At 38.1% G+C, this 27,701-nt stretch overlaps 1 protein-coding gene across 1 annotated transcript in view; it reads left to right on the forward strand.

Moving 5' to 3' along the window:
* The window catches only part of LOC139949775 (gastrin-releasing peptide receptor-like), a 47,365-nt gene extending 20,833 nt beyond the window's left edge, over positions 1 to 26,532 (forward strand). Inside the window, exons 3-4 of the mRNA XM_071948310.1 lie at positions 1,741 to 1,889; positions 24,666 to 26,532. Of these exons, the coding sequence (XP_071804411.1) occupies positions 24,986 to 26,056 (1,071 nt within the window). The 5' untranslated portion in view covers positions 1,741 to 1,889; positions 24,666 to 24,985 and the 3' untranslated portion in view covers positions 26,057 to 26,532. The remainder of the gene's footprint in view (positions 1 to 1,740; positions 1,890 to 24,665) is intronic.
* The last annotated feature ends 1,169 nt before the right edge of the window (positions 26,533 to 27,701 follow it).

Below are 27,701 nucleotides of genomic sequence, written 5' to 3' on the forward strand. Positions count from 1 at the left end.
TGATCAAAGTCCCCATCTTTTGCTTGTCAGGGAAGGGAGTCGCTGACAGATAACATCCCCCCTCTAATGAAATTTATTTAACACGGTGATCTATATCCACTGTCATTATCATGTTAGGGTCTATTGCGTAAACTGAAGGAATGTATAGGTTACTTCGTGCAATGCATCAAGCCATTTTGAAAGACTGCAAATTAGTCTTTTCCTGTAGGCCTATCACATACTCCCTCTTTTCAGAGACAAGCCGTATATTAGTGTTGGTACAGAAAGACGGTAAAGCTAACAATTTTTAAAACCATATCCACTGTCGTTTGTGCGGCACCTAAATGTAGCCCGAGCCCTAAATGTAGCCTGACCTAAATGAAGCCCCAAACATGTACCTAGATGTAGCCCGGACCTAAATGTAGCCCCTAACATGAACCTAGGTCCGGGCTACCTAGGTTTGGGGCTACATTTAGGTCAGGCTACATTTATGGCTCGGGCTACATTTAGGTGCCGCACAGTCGTTATTGCATGAATTGAAGTTATTTGCGCTTCATATGAGTCGAGCCATTCTGAAATAGTCTTGTCCCACTATTACATGTTCCCCTTTGTTCACAGAAAAACAAAACTCTGTGTTGATATAATATAAAGGTAAAAAAATCATAACTTGTAAAACCATTGCAATTCTAGCCTCCTTATTGAGCCCATATCCAACCATTCATGGGGAGACCGATCTTTCTCACATGCTGCCCCACGTCTAAGAAACAAATTGCCTGCACTTACTAGTTAAATCATCTGTTCTTAACCCAATTTGAAGAAAAAAAAACCTTACGATTCATCTTTTCATGTTAATGAGTAAACATTTTTTTTAATCTTCACTTTTTGGTGTGTGTATATACTGTATTTGTAAGTTTTTACCTTTGTGGATTTGTGCACTTGTTTTCATTATTGTTGTTATTAAATGTTGATATAGACAGATGGTAACATTCATAATTTGTAAAACTATCAATTGGCTGGAATGACATTAAAGTTTATCACGACACAGCCACATTTGCGTCCTCAACAGAAACCAAGTTACTCTAACGAGGCCTGTGCAATTGTCAAGGAGACACATTCGCACTGTCTGCGAAGGTTTTGTTTCGTAGAGAAATGCTAGAAAAATAGTCCCCATAGTGTGATTGATTAATTCTGGTTGTGAACTTCGCTTACTCCGATCCCGTAAACTTCTATCGTACCTTTACATACACATCGTACCACAGCCCTTTAAGCATCCAGTGAATTTTCATAACACGGAGATTTAGAGTAAGCCGAGGAGAGCATTGGGGAAGACCGACTGGGGAAAGGGTTCTTTTTACCATTACAGACAACTCAATCAGTACTTCGTTCACGACGGAGGAGAGTCACGTACATTGGATTCAACCTGTCCGTGGTTCAATTCTTAAACAGACAAACATTCTCAGAGAACAGGCTGGTTGGGAGTAAACACAGGAGCAGTCTACACACAAAAGCCAGCATTAAAGTGTGTTATTTCAGTTTATTGAAATCCTCATGTTGAGTTATACAGTGGAGTGCGGCAGAGATTACAGGTGATGTGATACCTTTGAGTGGTATCTCCGGGGATTGCCCCTCTATTGGTCACATATGAGACGGGGCTGGTGCTACCTGTTTGCCGTGCCCCAGTTGGCTAATTCACGTTTTTTTTTATCAACCTCGGTGAAACCAGATCATTGCTAAAACATGTTGTGATTTATTCGATTACAGACGCTGTTGGACACAGTGTGTTGCTGGGTGCTACTTTATGCATTAGTGTCAGCTTAGAGCCAAGTTGATCAGCTATAGGAGCAAGCTGTGCCTGCTCGTCCTTTTCTCCGGCTGTGGAAGGTGTGCCCTTGATGTCAGAATGATTCTGGGTAAGTCCCTGATTGTTATTTACCTGTTAATAGTGGCTCTGTTTAAAGGTATTATGCAGGATTGGTTAGAATAAAAACAAAATCATTTTTTTAATTTTAGTCTGAAAGCTCACTGATTATCAAGTTTATGATACTATTAGATCCAACTTTTCTCTAAAACCATTCTCTCTGAAGTGAAGTCATAATTCGAGAAAACTTTATCTGAAAACCTCGGTTGCTTCTAAATTTGTGTTTACAATTTGTTTACATGCTGAAAATATTGTGTGTGGTTTTACTGTTTTGTCCTGACTCACACAATAGTTATGTTAGTTCAAATACATGTATACGGTTGAACGCACAAAACACGAGCACTGTCTGCGACTATTTTGTCAGCCTCACCATTCCTGTATAGGCTAATACCTTTAAACTTGTTTCCGAAAATAGAAAATGCTTCATGGAAAAGTTTGATTCAAAAGTATTACAACGAGATTTTGAAGTTAAGCTCAGTATCTGTCATGACTTTAATGGTGGTTGATTGTTCCGGTTCTGGTTCTTCCGTCGACTTCACAAACCTCTTCCTAACTTGAGACTAATCTTAGGACTTAGGACGAGTCCCAACCCTGCACTGTAGCATGCAGACCTTAAGATTAATCCTAAGTTAGGACGAGTTACTCGTCCTAACTCGAGATAAGACGACTCTTTGTGAAATCTGCACAATCTCCACATATCGGGATGTACATGTGCAGGTGACTGAGCAGCAATGATTTACATGAAGTGCCCACCCCCCCCCCCCCCGGATGATGTTACCCATATCCATATAGCTTAAAGTTTACTCTTAAAAATACTCAATAATTGGTGCGTCGCGAATATCCTGTGGTAGTTTGTTCCATTCTGCAAATGATCTTGCAGATGATGTTGGGTCCAGCGTAGGGCGCTACGGAAATATTTCAGATTCAAGTGATGGTAGTCCATAACATACATTACTGTTAGAATTAAATTCAAGGAGCAAATGATCCCCAACGCGGTTCTGATTCGATTTGTCACAAAGGTGATACGAATTAAAAAATAAATGTCGATGAAAATATCATTTTTCCTTTCAACCGATGCACCTGTTTTGAAACAACGTAACGGTGCACGTGCCGTTAATTAGTTAGGTATTGTCTAGTCTCGTCTTGTCCTAAGTGCACAAAACACCGCCACTGGGCTATAAACGTGCAGACCCTCATGCATGCAAGCCCCACTTAAAATTTTATTTTTCAAGGAATGACTTTAAATTGTTGGCGTCAGGGCTTATTTTACTTTTGGCTGGAGTAAGTTCAAGATTGGTATTGTTCTCAGATACAAGGAGAAACGATAGCATTCTTTGTTTGGGGAGATGATAGTATAGTTAAGAGTCTGATTTTGTCGAGTAGTTGGTCTTTTGCCTTGGTTGTTACGGAGTGAGATTATTTGTAAACATATTAAGATTTGTTGAATAATTTCATTATTTAGTGTTGTTTACATGTCCAGGTATTGCATGGGTAAGTTGAGTTTATTCGTTTACGTAATTAGTTGTTTTGTACAATTTGGTTTAACAGCTACCTGAGCGGAATGTTTTTAACGGAAACTGTATTTTAACTTGCTTATAATGCACATGTTGACCATTTTAATGTAATTTTGATATGTGTACACTTCTGAATTGTTCGTAATTATCGATTAAAAAATCTGGCCCCAACCTAAAGGTTTGCAAAAACTAAAAACACTTCTGACGTTGAGAGCGCGCGTCAAAGGACAATGCCGCTGACGTCATTTGGGGGAGTTTGCTTTGTTATACCTCCACGCTGCAACAAAGCGGCTTTGCAAATTGGAGCTCCCAATTATGACGTTTTGAGAGTGATTACGTAATGGGGCTTTTCGCAAATCTCTCAGAAAAGCGCTGGATAAGGGTATTCGAAAGTATGATTATATTTTTCTATCGTTGGCAGGGGTCTGGTTTTACACATCTTTTGATGACAGTTTTTATACTTTTGTTTTAACCTTGATAGCCCCTGTACAACTTGTAGCTATTGTGCATGTATAAAGGTTTAAAATAAAAATAAATAAATAAATATGACCTGACTAGGGCCCGATTTCATAGAGCTGCTAAGCAAACAAATTTGCTTACCGTGAAATTTCTTCCTTGATAAAAACGGGATTACTAAACAAATTTTCATTTGTTGCACGATGGTTGTGACTGTTGTTTTATTATCCTGAAAAAATTCATGATAAGCAATTTTTTGTGCTTAGCAGCTTTATGAACTTGGGCCCTGTTTGTACAATGTGGTTGAGACAACGTCAGCATGTGCTGACAACCTAAACGCGTTTGAGGGGGTAACACAGTTTCCTTAAAACCACGATAACTTAATTTAGAATCCGTATAGATTCTGTCATGACTGTCCGTAAAGGCACTTTCAATTACAAAACATAAAAACCCATAATTTCTATAGCCTATTTGTTATGACAGAGATACATTAATTTAGGATTCCAATGCGAGTTGTTTTCAGTAAGTCCACAGAGAGCAGAACCGACGTAAAAATATTTGCACAGGTTTAATTGGTCTCGTTCAACAGGTAAAGAAATCCACGAAGTCCTATATTATGCAAACGTGCTATTACTGGGTTTATTTTAATAGTGTCAACACTTGAGCATTTGAGTACTGTTTGCGTTTGTAAATCTGGTAATGAATCGATTTTGTACTTCGTATGGGGCTTATATTTGAACCAAAACGAAGCACATTTTTTTTATGAGAAAATACATTTTTCTGAAAATCTCAATGATGACATATAAACAAAAATCGATAAAACTGATTATCTTATAGAGATTTTTGTCGGAATAAAACACAAAAACAGCCGCTCAAAAAAGGTAGTAAAAACAAGAAAAACAAACAAATTATAACACAATAAAGTTAATTTAAAGATTAAATACAAATAAATTTATAATTAACCAAACAAAACAACAACAAACTCAAAAACACCATAATGAAAAAATTATCAATACACATAAATGATATACAAAATAAAGTATGAATGAGTAAACAAATAAATAAGTATATAAGTATATTGTTTGATTGTATTCGTAATACTAAAATAATTAAAGCTGCGTATAATGAAACAAATGCATATAAAGCAAAACAGATAAGCCCACCCAAATTAAAATAAATAAGTAAGTGTATAAACAATTCACCATTGTTTAGTATCAGACATAAACATATCGAACCTGCACTGTATCCCCCAAAAACTTGTCAGATTTTCATTGTTTTCTGAGGATTTGACATTTCTTTGAGTTGTCTCTGATTTTTTATAACTTTCACCGGTGGTTATACAATGTGTGTTTATCGAAATATTTAAAAGTGTTAATACTATTTGTCATTTTCAAATAGTATTCTTTTATAAATAGAATGGTATAAATATGTCATACATAGGCCACCCCATTAGTTTGTCTACACTATTCATTTTGGAGATCTATTTTTGCGGATCGAAATCCAATGCCGTTCTCCTGGTTGTAATGTAGCAAAATATAAAGTCGAAAATTCATCCATTTCCTGCTGTTTCCTATGGGAAATATTGAATTGTGTGCCATGTCCATTTGGGAATCGGAGCAACATAGAATATTCGGGGTAACATTCGAAGCAGATCCAATTAAAAAAAAATCAAAAAAAAAATCGTGCATGCATCGGCACGCATTGACAGACTGTGTGCGAATTTACGGATTCGACAGTGGATATGTGCTAATGATAACAGCTATAATTCAGAATGATTTTATTTCTCTACGCCCTAAATGTAAAAGAGTGAAAAACACCACTCTTTACATTTCGAGTTGTCCCTCAAATGACTCTTTAAATCCATTTGACTCTTTACTTTCGGTAAACAGTATCGTCAAAGGCCCACACTTCGTGTATCACAACTTCTATATAAAACAACAAACCTGTGAAAATTTAGGCTCAATCGGTCATCGGAGTCGGGAGAAATAACGGGAAAACCCACCCTTGTTTCCGCACGTTTCGCCGTGTCATGACATGTGTTTTAAATAAATTCGTAATGGTCGATATCGAGAATTGATATTGTTTTACTGTTTTCTCAAAAGGTAAAGCATTTCATGGAACAATATTTCAAAAGAAGGCTTTTACCGTTACCTTCTGTAAACCCTGTAAGTTATTTGCCAATCTGTGAACTTTTAATATTTTGTCCTGTGCCGAAAGTGTCCAATGGCTTTAAAAGCGTGGTTGTTTCAATCTTTTAGAGGGGGTTTCACTCCAGGACAGAGTGAAAAATCACTCAAAAAAGATGCAAACTTCAATCACAAAGAGTCGAAGACCACTCAAAAAAGAGTTGTCCCTCATATGGCTCTTCAAAGAGTGCTTTTTCACTCTTTTGCATTTAGAGAGATGCACTGCAAAACACCTTTAAAGGCAGTGGACACTATTGGTAACTACTCAAAATAATTATTAGCATAAAATCTTACTTGATTACGAGTAATGGGGAGAGGTTGATAGTATAGAACGTTGTGAGAAACGGCTCCCTCTGAATTGGCATAGTTTTCGAGAAAGAAGTAATTTTCCACGAATTTGATTTCGAGACCTCAGATTTAGAATTTGAGGTCTCGAAATCAAGCATCTGAAAGCACACAACTTCGTGTGACAAGGGTGTTTTTTCTTTCATCAATATCTCGCAACTTCGACGACCGATTGAGCTCTTTATTTTATGCATATGTTGAGATACACCAACTAGTACACCAATAGTGTCCAGTGTCTTTAAGTGTTACATGTGGACCCGAGAACAAAACCGGTCCACACAGTGTATGAATTTGAAACACGATGTGGACTTGGACACGTCTACACATATACAGCTCTGTGTTGCAGTTACTGTGTGGAAGGTACTGTATATGATACACTAGCCTAGCCCCCACACACACACTTGTGTGGTCGTGCACACTACCCACACCACACAATGAATGAATAAATAAATACAAATGTCACCAAATAAATACAAAGCAATTTGCGTTAATATGCATAACCTTTAAAACAACACCGTGTTTTCTTTAATACAACGTAATTGAGATTATGTTAAATATGAACGGTTAATAATTTTGATTTATGGCCGACGTGACAGGACTTTGCGATTAACCTCAATACCTCACGGATTTGAAATAATTCCACTCTAAATCATATCTAGTATCAGGCGTGAACGATTGATTTACATTTTCTATCCCGGTCTGATTCCCACTGTTTTTATAAAGACTGTATACCGTGGATCGCTTCGTTCCACGGTATGCCGTCTTGGTGACTCCCCGCTCTGTGACAGACTGGATTCACCCTTGATTAATAAAGCAATCCATCAGCATTGTTTAATATTAAAACACCGCAAAGGAAAGCTTGGCCCGTGTTCGTACCGGGTAATTTGTTCAGCGCATGTGATAAATCGTATGTAGTTAAAGCTGATTCATCCGGTAAACCTCTAACCTGGGCCCAAGTACAAACATTTGCTTAGCATAAAATTTCTTCCTCGTCGGTGAAAACCGGATTGCCAACCAAATTTCCACGTGATTTTCAGGATAAGCAAACAACAGCAGCTGAATACCAATAACAAGCAATATGCAGCAAATGGAAATTTTGTTGGTAATCCTGTTTTTATCGAGGAAGAAGTTTCATGCTGAGCAAATGTTGGTGCTTAGCAGCGCTATGAAATTGGGCCGAGCATGGCTTTGATGTTGTGACTTAAGATTCAGTGCCCAATTTCATAGAGCTGCTTAACGGTAAACACATTTTTTTGCTTACTGTAGTAGAAATATTTTCTAATGTGCAATCGTATCTTACAGATTAGCAGAAGAATTGTGCGGTCATATTGCGCGCTTACCACGGATTTGCATTGTGACGTCGTCGTCCGGTAAGCACCGGAAGGTTAACATGCCTTTTCATGTGCTTACGGTTAGCAGCGAAGAATAGAAATCGCACAGTAAGCACAAAACGGCCGCTAAGCAGCGCTATGAAATTGGGCCCTGATGTGGACCGAAGTCCCTTGATTAATTCCTGGAAAAAGAGTTTTGTATAAATCCCCCCACACGAGTGAACAAAAAGCCAATATACGTGATGAACCACAGCTACAGCTCATACATTTTAGCAGGGTATTGTTTAAAGGACACCTTTGGTAATTTTCAAAGACTAGTCTTCTCACTTGGTGTTTCTCAACATATGCAACAAATAACAAACCTGTGAAAATTTGGACTCAATTGACCGTCGAAGTTGCGAGATAACAATGGAAGAGAAAGCACCCTTGTCACACGAAGTTAAGTGATCTTTCAGATGCTTTCAGATTTCGGAACCCCCAAATCTAATTCTGAGGTCTCGAAATCAAAAAAAATACTTTTTCTCGAAAACAACGTTACGAGGAAGCCGTTTCTCACAATGTTTTAAACTATCAACAACTCTCCATTGCTTGGTACTAAGTAAGTTTTTATGCCAACAATTATTTTGAGTAAATATCAATACACTGTTAATTTTTTTATATTATATCCGTGAAATTTACAGCACTTTACCTGGCACCCTAGCTGCCAGGTAAAAGTGCTGTGAATTGTACTGATTTTTTATAGTGTAGTGTCCAGTGCCTTTAAAGACAGTGGACACTATTGGTAATTACTCAAAATAATTATTAGCATAAAACCTTACTTGGTGACGAGTAATGGGGAGAGGTTGATGGTATAAAACATTGTGAGAAACGGCTCCCTCTGAAGTGACATAGTTTTCGAGAAAGAAGTGATTTTCCACGAATTTGATTTCGAGACCTCAAGTTTAGAATTTGAGGTCTCGAAATCAACCATCTAAATGCTAGAGGACAAGGGTGTTTTTTTCTTTCACTCCGACGACCAATTGAGCTCAAATTTTCACAGGTTTGTTATGTTTTGTATTATGTTGAGATACACCAAGTGAGAAGACTGGTCTTTGACAATTACCAATAGTGTCCACAGCCTTTAAGCAATGTACACTTGATTTAAAAGATTGGCCCGGTTGGGTACAACGACAGAACATGGAGGAATCCTCCATGGACAGAAGCAGGTAAAGATCACTTTATGGTGAATTCCTAGAAGCGTTTGTCATTTATTTCATGGACACTAAACTAACGCCCATTTGAACTTTATGCATAATGGTCCGATGACAGATTGTACCGAATTGGTTTATTTGTTTTTTAATTTGATTCATTGTGTTTGTTTAATTGCCATTACATTGTGCTTTTTGTGTTACCGAGACATGTGCTGGAAAGATTGATCGATTTAAAAATTGCCAATTTAGCAGCATGCGATATGGGCAGCTGTTAACAAATTAAGGGATTGGTGATGAGGCCTGTGGTGCATTTCACAAAGAGTTAGGACTAGTCTTATCTCGAGTTACTAGTCCTAACTTAGGACTAGCTGTACATTTTTGATATCTCTTAGGAGTAGTCCTAAGTTAGGACTAGTCCTAACTCTTTGTGAAATCGACCCCTGCACTTTCCTATGTAGCTGTTTATCCGGGTATAAATACTATCTGTAAAAAAAATCATTACATAAAGTGGTATCGTTATTGAGAGATTGCCGAAAATCTTGAGCGTGTATGTCCAAGCAGGAAAAATAACACGCAATTGCAAAACTCCAAATGAGAAACGTTTCTGTCAGTAACGCTTCTCAGATTATTTGTTTCTGGATACAAAGTGGTATCTTTTTGCATTACTGCAGTACTTCAAAGCGAAAACTTCTCAAAATATATTTTCAAAGATGCTGATCTTTTTTAACACGTTAGTATTTAGCCTGTTCTTGCAATTTTGATGACCAAAATGAGCTAAAATGTTCACATGTTTGTTATTTTAAGCATATGTTGAGATACAACAAGTTAGAACACTGGTCTTTGACAATAATAGTGTCCATCCAGTACCTAACCACGCCTTCTATTCCCGTGTGATTTGCTGTATACAGATCTGACTGGTTGTTTGTAATTGGTTTATTTGTTCCTTAGTTTAATTCACTGTCTTTGTTTAATTGCGGCTCATTGTGTTGTTTGTGGTATCCAGTCTTATGCTGATCCAGTCTTATGCTGAATTGATCGAATTAAAAATTACCATTTAGTGGTAAACAATGTTGGCAGCTGTCGACAAGTAATGACGTTCTGTAGTTAGAAGTAGAATCATTGATTGGTTTTCTCAACTTATTGCTGTTTCGGCGAATCGAACAAAGATATATAGGGAGATCGCATTTATAGGGCTAGATAGCTCAGTCGATAGAGCGCCGGCATGTTAATCCGGAGGTCGTTGGTTCTTTTTATTGGTAAGTCTAAATTTGAGCAGTTGTTTGTGAAGAGGTTTTGGTCATGGATTGTATCTTTCCTTTCTGCAAGTAGAAATTCTTTCTATCCCTGGGTTGTTCTCTTTTAGTTGTCGTTGTAGTCAGTGAGTGGAGTTTGAAAATTAATTTCAACCCCAGTTTTTGCACTTTATGTGACCGAACATTCATGAAATAACAAACCTGTAAAAACATACGCTCAGTCGGTCATTGCAGTCAAGTTACAAACCATATTAAAATGTGTCAGCCTTTTTCAAAACATCTGGGCTTTGGACTTCGGAGATCACAACTAACTTTTCACTCATTACGTTGCAAACCAGAGATGTGCACAGCGGGCGAGATTGAAAACGGTGAATTGTCACAGATTTATACACACAACTTTCATGGCATAAAGATGGTAATTAGTGTATTATTTTCTTAAATTTTAGGCTACTTTTGCTTGAAATGAAATATTTAAACAGTTCTGATGATAAAGAGAGAATAACAATTTATTTTGGAATAAGTGTACTTTAAACAACCCGTGGCATTTATATCTGATAACATCCCAGTTTTTACAGTGTACCTTAGTTTGATATAGGTTCTGTCTGCACATATACTTCACATGTGTATAGTCTCGTTGCAAGACGTTGTTGTCCAGTATCACTCATAGTCGCAACGTTTGTGTATATACGTAGGCCCTTCAGTTTGACAAATTCAATAAAGACATTCTTGAACCAAGACTACATCTGAGAATGGGGTTGGTTTCATCTGCTAATCAGCAATGTCAACCCTTCAAGTAATTGAAGTCAAATATATATTCAACGTAGAAAGCTGGGAAAGAGCAGAAACAATTCAAGCCCCAAAGCTTGAACCCAAAGCCCCTCAAACAGAAACACTTCCCTCTGGAAGCAGTTCCATAAAATAAAATAATGAGGTAATTTGAATCTTCATGTTACCTTATCTCTGGATATTTCTGTAGCCTAATCCGGTGTAAGACCAGAATCACAGCATGTGTATCACCCCACCCCCTTCCGCATCTTCCTTGACCAGAATCCCACCAAACAACCTTGACCTAAATTCATGACATTGTTGAACAGAACTTTGCCCAATTTCATAAAGCTGTTAAAGGCAGTGGACACTATTGGTAATTACTCAAAATAATCATTGGCATAAAACCTTTCTTGGTGACGAGTAATGGGGAGAGGTTGGTGGTATAAAGCATTGTGAGAAACGGCTCCCTCTGAAGTGCCATAGTTTTCGAGAAAGAAGTAATTTTCCACGAATTTGATTTCGAGACCTCAAGTTTAGAACTTGAGGTCTCGAAATCAACCATCTAAACGCACACAACTCCGTGTTATAAGGGTTATTTTTCTTTCATTATTATCTCTTAACTTCGATGACCGATTGAGCTCAAATTTTCACAGGTTTGTTATTTTATGCATATGTTGAGATACACCAACTGTGAAGGCTAGTCTTTGACAATTACCAATAGTGTCCACTGCCTTTAAGCTTTCCTAAGTAAAAATGTACTCGTACACCAGCCCCAACAATGCAAACTTAATGTAGCTTGGGCTGGTTCTGCTAATCAATACTATTTTCTTCGTAGCAAGTTATGTGCTTACAGGCTTTATGCAGTTGGGCCCTGGTGCTTAGCAAGTTCCTTTCATACTTAGGTAAGAACTATCAGCCATTTTGTATGGCACCCTGTTTCAACTGGTTAAGGTGCAGTGTGACGCGGAAGTATTTAGGGTGAACAGGCTATAATATTAGTCTTTAACAAAGTGCAGGAGAGCATTTGCATAAAACATTTCTACACAATTTTCTTTGTGGTATCAAGGTCATACTTGACAATAATTATATTGGACACAATTGTGTATTGCTGGTATCTGCCTCTTTAAAATCTTTTTTTTTTACACATAGCGCCTGAAAGTTATTGCAAGTCACCAGGTCATTTGAGTTCATTCTTTAAACCATCTCAGCTCCCTGGGAGTACATAGCCTGCACTGCCAAGTATGTAGCATACACAGTAAGCTATAATCAATCACAATAACCAGCTCTGCCCTCACATGTACCCATTTACCCCTGGGTGTAGAAAAGCAATTAAAGTTAAGTACTTCGTGCAGGGGTCATGACCAGGTTTCGAACCCAAACCCGGTTACTTAGCCACTGAAAGTAAAATCAAGTCGGGGTACCATACCTCCATGCCCTGTAATATTAAGGGTGCACACCAAGTTGGAGAAAACGGAGCGTCGTCCTTACTATTGTGTTTAGGGCCTGGGGAGGATTTCACAAAGGTAGTCCTAACTTAGGACTAGTCCTAGGCAATGCTAGGAGATAGGACCAGTCCTAAGTTAGGATGGGTTACTGGTCCTAACTTAGGACCAGTCCTATCTCATAGCATTGCCTAGGACTAGTCCTAAGTTAGGACTACCTTTGTGAAATCCACCCCTGAACATATTATATTCTTGACAGATTTGAGAGGCGAAGAAAACGGAATGCATTGTGTAAAGAGTTTGCCCAATTGTGACCTGGGGTTGTTGAGTTCCAGCTTGAGGTATTTTGGATGACACAGGCCGAGAGGTGTAGGGACATTTTTGCAAGAATGATGCTCGAATGTTTGGAAAATTACACCGGTATAGTGGTGTTTTTGTTTTGTAATCTTTCGTAGGGAAAAATAATTCGACGGACCCCTGGACTCCCCATATCAACTTTAGCAGAGGATAAAAGTTCGAGTCAATGAATAATTTCTCGTCTACTGTAAAACAAAATGTGGGACTTCTAAAGTATTTTTCGTGTTTTTGCGAAAGTTTTGCATTTTGCGCTGTAGTCTATGGGAGTTTATGTAGTGCGGAGTTTATGTATAATAACATTCCAGGTAATGTCAGGTAAAAATGTGATGTTCGTGGTATGCAGTTAATGATCATTCCGTGGGGGTAATTTGTGAGATGGGTTGGTACGGGTCACTCGCAGCTGTCCACGCGGCAACATTGATCGATCGACGGTAGGAATTCTTGCTGCAAAGAGGATACCTCTAATCCCACTCTAGTCAATTCTTTGTTCAACCCCCAAAATTTACCCAGTCAGTTTCCCTTGTGGTTTATATTGATAGTAAAATATTTGAATATATTTTGAGACCTCACGCGTGAGGTCTTGGAGTCAACCATCTGAAAGCACACGACCTCGTTTGGTGAGGAAGTTTTTTCTTCCTTTACTATCTCGTAACGTCGATGACCAATTGAGTTCAAATTTTCACAGGTTTGTTATTTTATGCATATGTTGAGATACACCAAGTGAGAAGACTGGTCTTTGACAATGACCAAAGGTGTCCAGTATCTTTAATGCAATAAATCATTTAAAAAAAACATATATATTTTTTTAACTTGTCAACCGAGACGGATCAGAATGCGAACTGTGTCTTGATTAATACCAATAAATGTCTTCATCAGTCATCATTTAAAGGTAGCATTTTCACTTTGGAGAAAATTAAAGGTCCAACAACAAGTTGTGATCTCTTGGGTGCAGCGATAGCCAGCTCTGACCCCATTTGAGAACATCCACAGAGCCAGGCTTAAAGGCACTGCACACCTTTGGTAATTGTAAAAGACAGTATTCTCACTTGTTGTATCCCAACATAATGCATGAAATAACACACCAGTGAAAATTTTGACTATATTAGTCTTCGAAGCTACAAGAGAATAATTAAAGAAAAAAAAAAACACATCCCTTTTGTTATTTTATGCATGTTGGGATACACCAAGTGAGAATAATGGTCTTTGACATTTACAAAATGTGTTCAGTGCCTTTAAAGACACTGGACACTATTTGCAATAGTCAAAGCCTAGTCTTCTCAGTTAGTGTGTCTCAACATATGCACAAAATCACAAACCTGTGAAAATTTGAGCTCAATTGGTCGTCGAAGTTGTGAGATAATAATTACAGAAAAAACCCTTGTCACACGACGTTGTGTGCTTTCAGATGCTTGATTTCGAGACCTCAAATTCTAAATCTGAGGTCTGGAAATCAAGTTCGTGGAAAATTACTTCTTTCTCGAAAACTACGCTACTTCAGAGGGAGCCGTTTCTCACAATGTTTTATACTATCAACCTCTCCCCATTACTCATTACCATGTAAGGTTTTATGCGAAAATGTATTTTGAGTAATTGCCAATAGTGTCTATTGCCTTTAAGGGTCAGTCAGTGTTATAATAACGTCAAGAGACTATACCGAGATATGTCTGGTAGAAGTCCCAATAAAGATGTCATGGGATTGTAAGGCGAATACTGGTGAATCAACTGGGGATATAGCACAATGTGAAACCCTACGTTGACAAATATCCCAAAGATGGCGAGCTTGCCACAAAATGTCAGAAATGTACCCATGGCTAATCAGTGAAAGATTGTAATAAATCTTTTAATTCTTGGAAGATAGTGACCTAGTTCATGGGTCGGCCATGTTTTGTTTTTTATAATCTCTAAATATAGAGGTTTTGTGTTAATTAAGTATACCTTAAGTAATTAAGTATACCTTACACAATATTTATCTTAAGAGTGATTACTAAACGGACATACCCTATAAAGCAATAGCACAAGATCGGTAAACATCACAACTTATATATAAAATAACAAACCTGTGAAAATTTAGGCTCAATCGGTCATCGGAGTCGAGAGAAAGTAACGGGAAAACCCACCCTTGTTTCCGCACGTTTCGCTTCGCCGTGTCATGACATGTCTTTAAGTAGGATTTGAAACTTTGCATGGTGGAGATAAGATATAGAAGAGTTTGCGGTAACACCATGTATTAACAATCTCTAAATGAGTTGGGGTGGTTCTGAAAAGAACCGTTGGGTTAACTCGACGTTTCGATCAGTATGCTCTGATCGTCTTCTCAAGACGATCAGAGCATACTGATCGAAACGTCGAGTTAACCCAACGGTTCTTTTCAGAACCACCCCAACTCATTTAGAGATTGTTAATACATGGTGTTACCGCAAACTCTTCTATAACATGTCTTTAAAATAAATCCGCTATTCTCGATATCGAGAATTGATAGTTGTTTTAATGTTTTCCCAAAAAGTCAAGCATTTAATGGAATAATATTTCAAGGGACCTCTTTCACCATTACCTTGTGTAAACCCTGTAAGTTATTTGTAAATATGTGAACTTTTAATTTTTGTTCTATTCAGAAAGTGTCCAATGACTTTAAAGACAATGGACACTATTGGTAATTGTCAAAGACCAGTCTTCTCACTTGGTGTATCTCAACATATGCATAAAATAACAAACCTGTGAAAATTTGAGCCTGATTGGTTGTCGGATTTGCGAGATAACTATGAAAGAAAAAACGCCCTTGTCACACGAAGTTGTGTGCTTTCATACGCATGATTTCGACTAGACCTCAAATTCTAAACTTGAGGTCTCGTAATCAAATTCGTGGAAAATTACTTCTTTCTCGAATACTACATTACTTCAGAGAGAGCTGTTTCTCACAATGTTTTATACTATCAACCTCTCCCCATTACTCTTTACCAAGTGAGGTTTTATGCTGACAATTATTTTGAGTAATCACCAATAGTGTCCACTGCCTTTAAAGAGGGTTTTTACATAAACCAAAGAGAGAATCAAAATTAACATCATAGGACGTTTCAAACTAATCATCATATCTTCATGCACATGGCTGCAGTATTTCAGACAGGCAACACTTTGTATATGAAATTGATACCAGATTTCATTACGAATATTTCAAACTAAGCTACGGTCTGTAGTCCATGTCTTACCAATGCAAACAAGGCGTGGTTTCTTAAAAGGCAAACTTAACCTGTCTCTTTGGAACCACTCGATTGTTTTAATCCTATATAAAACTAGAAGTATTCAGTAACTTTCCCAATATGCTTTCTCAAAATGCTTTTATATAAATACATAACGAAAGGTGATGTATAAAGGCTTCCAACCAATAGTTTATACTGCCATTAATTTTAAGAGCAGTGATTACCAAACGTATATACTTCCCTGTAAGTCTATCCAAGTTAAACATCTTTTTAAAGGCCTAATTGCTCGTCATGTACAATGTTTGAGACAAATGCGCCCGATGATTCATTCTTGAAATGGAACTGGCACCCAGGCGTTTCCTCTTTTGAAAAGGACACCACTTCTCAAATGATTTATTCGAAAGCTGATGAAAGCTTTTAACAAATATTTTGTATAACCATTGATTTTTAAGAGTCAGTGATTACCAAACGTATACCTTTAATTAAGATGCTTCCCTGCAGTGGTGCTAAATCTCAGTGATTAAACTAAAGGCAGTGGACACTATTGGTAATTACTCGAAATAATTATTAGCGTAAGAACCTTACTTGATTACGAGGAATGGGGAGAGGTTGATAGAATAAAACATTGTGATAAACAGCTCCCTCTGAAGTGACGTAGTTTTTGAGAAAGAAGTAATTTTCCACGAATTTGATTTCGAGACCCCAGATTTAAAATTTGAGGTCTCGAAATCAAGCATCTGAAAGCACACAACTTCGTATGACCATGGTGCGACAAGGGTGTTTTCTTTCTTTCACTTATATCTCGCAACTTCGACGGCCGATTGAGCTCAAATTTTCACAGGTTTATTTTATGCATATGTTGAGATACATACACTAACGGTGAAGACTAGTCTTTGACAATTATCAATAAAATCCAGGGTCTTTAACCGACCACATCAGGATCAACGGACTAAACCCCAAGTTGTTTCAGGCAATAACTGCACGAGATAAATATTTCCCGATATCATCGTCTCTGAATTGACGATCAATTTCATGGGAAATACTGCCAATCATTTCAGCAGACTTCATCGAAATGAAAAAACATGCTCTGGGAATCGTAATCAATCATTTTTTTTTTTTTTTTTTTTTTTTGCTTGCCATGTGTGTGATTTGAGTTCTGTCTACCCGCAATAGAATCATAGTTTGATTGATCGTGGAACTTGGAAATGACAAAGTGGCGGATTCGCTGACCACATTCTCGGCTCTATTAGACCTATGCACTCTCCGGTCCTTATCTAAATAATTATTGCCAGTATTTCTGTCACTGAACAATGTGGGAGCACTCTTTAATCATGACAGTTTAATACTAGAGACGAGGAGTGGTTGCCAATTTTCCCCTTCCTTCCTTTCGCTTAGCTCTTAAACTTCTGAAATATGAATCTTAATGCGTTTAAATTCCTATTTACAACTTGATACCAGCACACTACCATGATATGCTTAGCATTACCAAGCTTTGTTTAGCATATACAGTGACCTGCTACATTCCCCGTTTCTTTTTCTTAGCTTAACTTCTGAAATATGATTGATAATGCGTTTAATTTCATTTTCACAACTTGATACCAGCACACTACCAAGAGATGCTTAGCATTACCAAGCTTTGTTTAGCGGTAACAATTACTTGAAACGTATCCAATTGGCTTAGCTTAACTTATAAAAATATGATTCTTAATGCGTTTATATTCCCATTCACAACTTGATACCAGCACACTACCACGAGTTGCTTAGCATAACCAAGTTTTGTTTAGCAGTAACACCTACTTGAAACGTATCCAACTGGCTTAGCTTAACTTATAAAAATATGATTCTTAATGCGTTTAAATTCCCATTCACAACTTGATACCAGCATCAACTACTATGACATGCTTAGTATATATCAAGCTTTGTTTAGCAGAAACAATTGACCTGCAACATATCTCATATATTTTGTTAAGCTAAACTTATAAACCATGATTGATAACGCGTTTAAATTCCCATTCACAGCTTGATACCAGCACCCAACAACCATGATGTGCTTAGCATTACCAAGCTTTGTATAAGCAGAAACAATACCCGAACAATAAATATACCCGTCCTTTCGCCAATAGCACTTGAACATCTGAAATTGTGATTGATACTGCGTTTAATTCCCATTCAGAACCGGATCAGAACTAACTACGAAGAGAATCGTTTGCAGCACCCGTGTGAATGGGCCTAATAGCAACTCTGAATTCCGTCTGAGGAACTCAAGTTGAACATGTACACTTGTAACGAACATGGCATTTTTTCACAAATTGAGCGTATATTCTAAAAACTCTATCCAACCCCCCCCCCCAACCCAATATACCCCTAAGTGTATTCTTGATCGACGAGGTTCGTATAGTCGAATATCACAGCTCAAATGACTGGAGAAGAGGTGTGTCAAACAAACATCTGGATACAAAGTTTTGAAACATAGTTAAAAAAAAGTTTAGAGGTTGAACCTATTCCTTTTCAAGGCAGTGGACGATGTTGGTAATTACTCAAAATATTTATTAGGATAAAAACCTGACTTGGTAACGAGTAATGGATAGCTGTTGATTGTATAAAACATTGTGAGAAACGACTCCCTCTGAAGTTACGTATATAGTTTTCGAGAAGGAAGTAACTTCCCACAAATTTGATTACGAGACCTCAGAACAAGATTTTGATGTATTGAAATCAAGCATCCATGAGCACGCAACTTCGTGTGACAAGGGTGTTTTTTCTTTCATTTATTATCTTGCAACTTCGGCACCCAATTGAGCTCAAATTTTCACAGGTTTGTTATTTTATGAATGTGTTGAGACAACCAAGTGAGAAGACTGGTCTTTGACAACTAATAGGTTCCAGTGTCTTTAACAATAAGTAAGTAAATAATCAGAAGTGAACAACATCAAAATTACATTTAATTGATAAACAACCACACTATAAAAACAGTTATCATCCACAAGCTGTTTTAGAGTTCTCTTTATGCAACCCCTCTTTACTTTCTTTTGCTTCATATCAACCAATTAATTAGAAACAAAATCAACAGACCTATTTTTGTTTTGGGGTTTGGGGATGGTCGTTTGATCCCATAGCTCTCCCTTCAATTTCCCAACGGCTTTGTGTTTACTTGATTAATAATAACAATAAACATCGAATAATAATACCAAGAATGAAATGAAGGTTGTCAAAATTTGATAAGTCATGTGTTTTTGTTTTCTTTGGGAGGCACCTAAGCCACCCAGGAGACACAGAGAGTTTCGCAACACTATGATTTTTAATTAATGTATATATCGGTTAGTAAGCCACCATTGAAACTCTCCTTGGTTTCTTGTTTATATATTTTTTCATTAATCCAATTTGTTTCTCTACCTATGGATCGTGTTTCCTGAGGAACTTTGAACGAGGTTCTTGAAGGACTTAGACGTCTAGAGCGGGCCAAGATTTTAGAGTGCTGCTATTAATTAAAAAAGCAAGTTTCTTTAAAGGGTTTGGGTACTTTGTGTGCGACACAAAACACATAAGTACACAGATTTACATTAAACTTACACGGTTTGAAGATAATGACAGTAGAAAGTTTCCCTTGAAGTATTACTTGATGAGGTGCTGTTGTTTTTGAAAAATGGGTATAACAATTTCAGGAAAAATGTACAACGGATTTACACTCTGTCCTGAAAAGATTGCTCTGTTATTTTCACCTTTTTTCAAACCTGAATTTTCTACAGGTGTGTTTACAGCAAACCTTTCTTTGCTTTACCTCCACCATGCAAATATAAAATCCTTCTTAAACATGGGTCACTAATTATTGTAAGGAAGGTGTTTCTAAGAATTATATTTTGAAAAGATTGTTTTGACTTGAGGTATTTAAGAATTCACCCGTTAATTTACAAGTGTCTGTATATGTTAACAGTGTGTTTTTCCCCCAATAATCCACAATCAGGTAATACATAAATTAATTGGTTCTGTTGACTGACATTTAAAAAAAAACCTTTAGGTCGACACACACTATTTGCATTTAAGTATCGGGTATTATTGTTTCTTTGCAACACCAATTCCACCGGGAATACGGTATTATATCGTGTTCTAGGTATAATGTACAATTTAAATGCAGCTGATTAACAAGTCGTGTTCATTGGTGATCTGTGAACCAAATACATTGAGCCCTGTTGTCCGACCGGATAGGTCATTGGACAAGATATATCTTGAAGCAAGTTCGAGGGTGCACCATGGTTAAGGGCAGTGGACACTATTTGTAATTACTCAAATAATTATGCTCACAATGGGGAGCTATTTGTAGTATAAAACATTGTGAGAAACGGCTCCCTCTAAAGTGACGTAGTTTTCGAGAAAGAAGATATTTTCCACGAATTTGATTTCGAGACCTCAGATTTAGAATGTTGAGGTCTTGAAATCAACCATCTGAAAGGAGCACACCAGTGCGTTTGACAAGGGTGTTTTTTCATTCATTATTATCTCGCAACTTCGACAACCAATTGAACTCAATTTTGTCATGTTTTTTATATGACATTTTTACCAATAGTGTCAACTAAAACGCTTTTCGGATTCAAATAATTAGGGATTAAACTGTGTTGACATAACCGCTAGTCCGCTACGGGTCATCGGCGACACCTAAAAACACGACCACCCTTTATAATTGAATTTTCACATGTTAATTTTATCGAATTAAATATCTACATTTTGATAGAACTAAAACAATCGAACGGTTCCAAAAAACAACGGTACACTGTGCATTTTAAAACAACCTTGAAACTGTAACTATAAAGAAAACCTATTATGTTAAGTTTTTCTTTGTCTTACCCCTTGACTCTCTTTGTTTACTTTCCGCGTAATATTTTTGACATTTTGAAGTGTGTACAAACACCACTGTGTAGACAGCAAGCTCAGTGTATTTTATTAATTCCACCATTGAGGTGAATTAAAGTCACTATACATCCACGTCATTTCTTTTCTCTAAGTGACCTGCAATTAACCTGCTCATGTACTACGCATGCGCACAGTATCTAACATCACGGGTAGTTCAAACAACCCACGTGACCAATTATTCGAATGTCAGCCTTTGATCCCTATGTTCCAAACATACCTGTTCCGACCCCTTAACTGGACAATAACTCCATCTGAATTCTACCCTAACCCATATAGCGTGCAGATCACGAAGTGGAAGTTATTGGAACATATAAGGTTTTCGGAACACATGAATGTCGGAACACAGATCTAATACTGATGCACCATCTATTCTTCGCAAATGTTATTCCCCTGCAGAATCAAATTCACGTAAACAACTTTTTAAACAGAGTTTGTTTTGTGAAAATGCAGCTCGATTCATCACTTTAAAAGCATGTTATTTTTATCCCCATGACGAATTTAAGCATTTTGAAAATGAAGAAATATTTTTTCGAAGACGATAAATAGTCTGATATGAATGAATTGCTGCGAATTCCCCGCATGCCTTAAAGACACTGGACGCTATTGGTAACTGTCAAAGACCAGTCGTCTCGCTTAATGTATATCAACATAGGCATAAAACAGCAAACCTTTGAAAATTTGATCTCATTTGGTCGTCGAAGTTGGAAAAACACGTCGTCGAAAAAACACCCTTGTCACACGAAGTTGTGTGCTTTCAGATACTTGATTTCGAGACCTCAAATTCTAAATCTAAGGTCTCGAAATCAAATTCGTGGAAGATTACTTCTTTCTCGAAAACTATTCCACTTCAGATGGAGCCGTTTCCCACAATGTTATACTATCAACCTTTCTCCATTACTCTTCACCAAGTAAGGTTTTATGATGATAATTGTTTTGAGTAATTACCAATTGTGTCCACTGCCTTTAAGAATAATAATATGAAGCACTAGTCATGAATTGATGAAAAATATATAGTGTACTCAATGGCGTCGACAAGACGTCTACCTTGATTTCTCCGAGTTGAATTCCTTTCTTTTGATGGGATGAGTTTAGAAACAGGATATCATGTGTCAACTCCGCCAAGAAGGTACACCCCAAGAGACCCCGCTGTTTCCCCCCGTCTTATTGTCAAAAAGCCCCGGTGAAGCCTCGAGGGTTCTATGCCCCCTCTTTTGTCGTGGGTTGCTTTCTGAATGTCCTTATTCGAGAGAGCGAAGCTCTGCTCTGGTCCAGTTCCCTCGCGACCCTCACTTCATTTCCTTAAGGTCCGTTGAGTGCCCTCTGCTACAACGACGAGATGATCACAAAAATGGGTTAGTTTAATTAAACTTTGGACAAGAAGTTTGTCTATAATGGAACAGGATATTGGTGTTATTCCGTTAGCATGTGGACATTAATTATACTTTGGACTGGAGGCCAGCAATCTACAAATTAAAATGTCCGACTGATGGAATCTATTTAGGTGAACTTAAAGGAGTAGGGTCATAGGTTTTTTCGATGTTGATTTACATGCAGCGTTTAAAGAAACGTAGTTTTTGAGAAAGATTTCTCACTCAAATATCAAAATACTTCAGGCCTGAAGCCTTTTTAGGCATCTGCGGGAAAGTTCCGGTTGAATACGGCGTCTGCTTGATGAAAAACATCATTAAACTGTTTATGTGTCCGCAACACGAATGTCTGATAAGGAAATATATCTGTTTCACTTCACAGACTTGCTTAGTTCCTATTTATAGTCGGCCTATAGACGATGCGACCTGTGACATCACATGTTTACAAAAGATCCACCAAGCCTGGACATCCTGCAGGCATGATTTATATACACAGCTCAATGGAAGGAAACACAAAATCTTATATTTTATGAAGATTGAACTGTCCAATTCTTTTCAATTTGTGATATAAAGGGGGCACCGTCTCAAAACTTCCAGCTTCTACTTTCATAACTCTTAGATTATGTGGAAACTATGACACAAAATGTCAACTTTCCCATATTACCACTCTTGCCTGCCATACCAGCCAAGGAATGTACAAGGTTGCGCTTATTGTAAAGTTCACATGGTCTATAAAGCAGTCGTTGTGTGTCCAATCAAGACTAGAAACAAGTGAGTGGCGGAACACAACACATATCGTGAACAGTAAACAATAAAGCCCTTTCCACACGACAGAACTTGCCTAATATTGCCTAATTTTAGCATGGTTGTCAAATGTTTAATGTTTGACAATATTTTACATTGGAACTTTGACAGTAAAAATGTGTTCGTCCTTTCACACGAGGTAAAATATTACAACCATAGTACAATTTAGCAAGGGACACTTACTAAATGACTCTCGTGCGAAAGGGGCTTAATACAAACTACCTCGACGGGCCTTTAAGTGCCGTTGAGTCTCTTTTAAGAATCCGGCTCCAAACCATTGGCGACACCAGTCCTGTTAATCTGGGGCGGGGCAACTGGGGAAAGCTTAAACGCAATGGGCGATCCTTCTTAATGGGTATTGTGGTGATGCTAATTTAGATTAATGATAAAAGATGATATAGAGTTTATTAGGGATAACAGGAACATAACTGCATGGATAGCCGGAGTGTCTGCTCAACTAACCTGTCTGCGATCCTCAGCCTAAGACATTTCATAACACACATTACACTGATGCAGCCATAATCACATGTCATGGATAGGACCCATGGGTGGACGAATGAACTGTATCATCACCTGCTCCAATGTGTTAAAGTTTCTCATTTTAAAAATGATACATCATAATGGTTCAAATTATACTCAGGACACATAGACGCTTCGACCAATGGGCTTTCTTTACTTCGTATTTTTTCGGATTAAAGTGAGCCGGCAAGAATGAGCATCAGTCAAAAAATAGCAGTTATTGAACAACACCTCTGATGTATTTTATTTTGAGGTTCAATTGATGTGTACAAAACCTATGATGTACATTGAGGTTCATTTGGCGAACATAACTGCTCAGAGGTTTTGTGTACAAAACCTAGTAGGTGTTTTGGTGTTCGATTGTTGTACAGCTCCTATGAGGTATGTTAAACTGTTGTACACAACCTGTGAGGTATATTGAGGTTAAATTGTTGTACAAAACCTGTGAGGAAAATTGAGGTTCAATTGTTATATACAAAACCTGTGAGGTATATTGAAGTTCACTTGTTATACAGAACCTGTGAGGGATTTTGAGGTTTACCTGTTTTACAAAACCTGTGAGGTATATTGAAATTAAATTGTTGTACAAAACCTATGTGGTATATTGAAGTTCAGTTGTTGTACAAACCTATGTGGTGTATTGAAGTTCAATTGTTGTACAAAACTAGTGAGGTATGTTGAAGTTCAATTGTTGTGCAAAACCTATATGGTATATTGAAGTTCAATTGTTGTACAAATCCTGTGGTTATAGAGGTTCAATTGTTGTATAAAACCTGCGAGGTATTTTGAAGTTCAATTGTTGTACAAAACCTATATGGTATATTAAAGTTCAATTGTTGTACAAAACCTGTGGTTATAGAGGTTCAATTGTTGTATAAAACCTGCGAGGTATTTTGAAGTTCAATTGTTGTACAAAACCTATGTGGTATATTGAGGTTCAATTGTTATACAAAACCTATGTGGTATATTGAGGTTCAATTGTTATACAAAACCTGTGTGGTATATTGAAGTTCAATATTGTTGTACAGACCTATGAGGTACATTGAGCTTATGGTTGCCTTATGATGTCCGGATACACTGAATATTTCTTGGAATTTACTGTATTTTAACTTATTTTTTGTTTTTGTTTTGTTACAGGGTCATGAGTAGTTTCAATGTAGATGGTCATTCATATTTCTCCGTTCAGTCCTCGCTGCTGGGAAAGGAATAAAATTTGCCGAGAAGAATGATGCTCAAAACATGTGAGTTACTTTGAAGTTCAATTATTGAACAAAACCTGTGGATAACTTCAATGTTTAACTGTTAAAACAACACATAGGAGGTACATTAAGGTTCAATTGTTGAACAAAACATGTAAGGTACATTGAGGTTGAATTATTGAACAACGCATGTGAGGTACCTTGAGGTTCAATTGTTGAGCAAAACCAGTACCCTCATTGAGGTTCAAGTGTTGAACAATGGAAGCCAGCTACGAAAGCCTCCCTTGGGACTATTCCGATGTCAACGACACTTTGACCCCGATGTCTGACAGAAAAACCGGGCCGATCGGCGTGGCGATATTTAGCATATTCGGCATTCTGGGCAACCTGAGCATCATATACCTCGTGTTGAGGCACAAGAAACTCCGCAACGCGCCAAATATTTTGATCATAAACCTCACAGTCGGGGACTTGCTGTATATTCTCAGTGTTGCACCTCTGTTTATTGAGAAGGAATTGCACCCCAAATGGGAGTCGACTGAGTTCACATGTAAGTTGAAAGCGTATGTTGAGGATGCAGGGCAGAGCATGTGCGTTTTCAGTCTGGCTGCCCTGAGCAGAGAGCGGTACCTCGCTATCGTGAGAGGCATCGAGACACGCCGGAGGAGAGGTTCATGCTCAGCGAATAGCCTCTGTGCTGCAGCTGTAGTAGTAACTGCATCCCTACTCCTCGCTATCCCAGCCTTCATTTTCACAACCTACTCGCAAGAACACCACTTCTGCAACCAGCTTCCCGCAGACCCCGTCTTCAAAAAGGCTTTCGTGACCGTGCGTTTTATTCTCGGCTACGTCATACCTCTGAATATAGTTGCTGGCTACTACGTGCGTATTGCTCACTCGCTCTACAAGAGCATCGAACAGTTCGGCAACTCGGAGAGTCATGTTCAACAGAGTCGACTTCGGAAACGACTGGCTTTGATCGTGTTATTAATCACAGTTCTGTTCGCCGTATTTTGGCTACCGCATTTTGTGTATCTCCACCTGAAAGCGTACGCCACACAGTCTATGACGTACGGTGAGGCATACCCTTCGCCAATGGACTATCTTCGGATTGTCAGCTTTCTCATGGAGCTTACCATTTCCTGTACAAACCCGTGGATTATATTTATTATGAGCTCTAAGCACAGACAGCACTGTTGCCTCTTCCAGATTATGTGCAATAAACGGCGTTTTCAACGGGGGTCGGGAACCATGCGGCTAACTACACTCACTGCAGTCGGCACGACGAGGCGAACCAGCGGAAATGTTTCACAGATGTCACATGTTTAAAGGAACTGGACACTATTGGTAGTTACTCAAAAAATAAATTGTTAGCATGAAAACTTACTTGGTAAGAAACAATTGAGAGCTGTTGATAGTAGGGAGGTTTCGCATGCACACGGATACGGTTTGCGACGGATACGTCATCAGTATGACGTCATAAGCCACTTGCTAATGATATCCGCTATACGTGCAGACGACACTGATATCCTGCTTGCTACACGTAGGTTACTGATAGCTAAACCTATGCGTAAAATATGTATACCCGTTCGCCTGCGAAACCTCCCTAATATAACACATTGTGAGAACGGCTCGCTCTTAAGTAAAAGAGTTTTTAAGAAAGAGTTAATTTCTCATTAAGTGAGAACACCGGGCTTTGGCAATTACCAAAGGTGTCCAAATACCTTTAAACCACTCATTGTTAGGAGCGTTTTCGAAACGTAGGAATCTATTTGAACTCCATCTTGGGCTGTGTGGGAAATTGCGGAGCTAATGGCACTGTTCTCGAAATGCCCAATGTTGTAATCATCAAGTCTACGCAGTATCACTCCAAAGTATAGAAACGAACCAAGTTCGCATTTTAGAGGATCGCTATGCGAAAAAAACCTACAGCCTGCGCTTTTTAGAGTGCCCAAGAGCCTTGTCACCGGAGGCAAACTTTGCAGGCAACTTGGAGGCAACTTTTACAGGCAACTTGGAGGCAACCCACTGCAGTACATACTACAGGAGCACTCTAAAACCACTTGCGTCATTTCTCACACAATGTCTTTCGATCCCAATAATGTGGACATTCAAAATGTGAATGGATTCTCTTCTTGCAGTTCGTCTGGAATTGGTTGCTTGTATTAACTGCCTCGTAAGACATGCCCCTTAAACCTCCTGGTTCAGAACTGACCCGGATCCAGGTTCCATGGGTGGGGCAGACCCACATCTCATCCAGAAATGGGTCAAGCTAATGCAGAATCTGAGTTAAAATCTATATTTTTAAAGCCCTGCAGTTTTGAGTTGCATGAGGCAGAATTTTAGTCTCAAAGTTAACAAGTATATTTCTAACAATGCTGAACATAAAGAAAGTTGTAGTCAAGTATGTAAGTTGCTGTTAAGAGACTATTGCTCGTTCAGGAATGCTTGGGTGGTAGTACGCAAATATTTAGTGCGAGAATTAATGACCTTTGTGTTTGGTAAGGCTGTAGATGAGGCGAGTGCAGTGTAGTGTTGAGTAAACTGAAATGTAATAATATAGAAGTTGCACGTGGAGTTATCTCCTACAATTTACAAATTCCCGGGTCAGACTTGAGGTTCCCGTGGGATTAACCCGGAATATGCATCAAATGACTTAGAAAGGGTCAAGCTGACTCGATAGGAGTCAAAATCCCATTTCATGACCCATTTCCGGGTCAACCGAGCTCCAAAATGGGTCCTGAACCACAAATGCTGGAATCCGGGTCAAATCTGACCTGGGGAGTTGTAAGTATAGAGTTTATCACTGAGATTGTTTATTTAAAGGAATTATCTTTAATACCCGTATGTATAGTTCTATTGTTAATTCTTATTTTTAGGTGCAAGTTATTTTTAGAAACAATCCCGTCCAAAATCTGTTACACCAGTATACCTGTCTATGTGGGGGTGTGTGTTATGTTGTTATTAATTAGCG

This window comes from Asterias amurensis, chromosome 17 (genome assembly GCF_032118995.1).
Source record: "Asterias amurensis chromosome 17, ASM3211899v1".
Classification (NCBI taxonomy): Eukaryota; Metazoa; Echinodermata; class Asteroidea; order Forcipulatida; family Asteriidae; genus Asterias; species Asterias amurensis.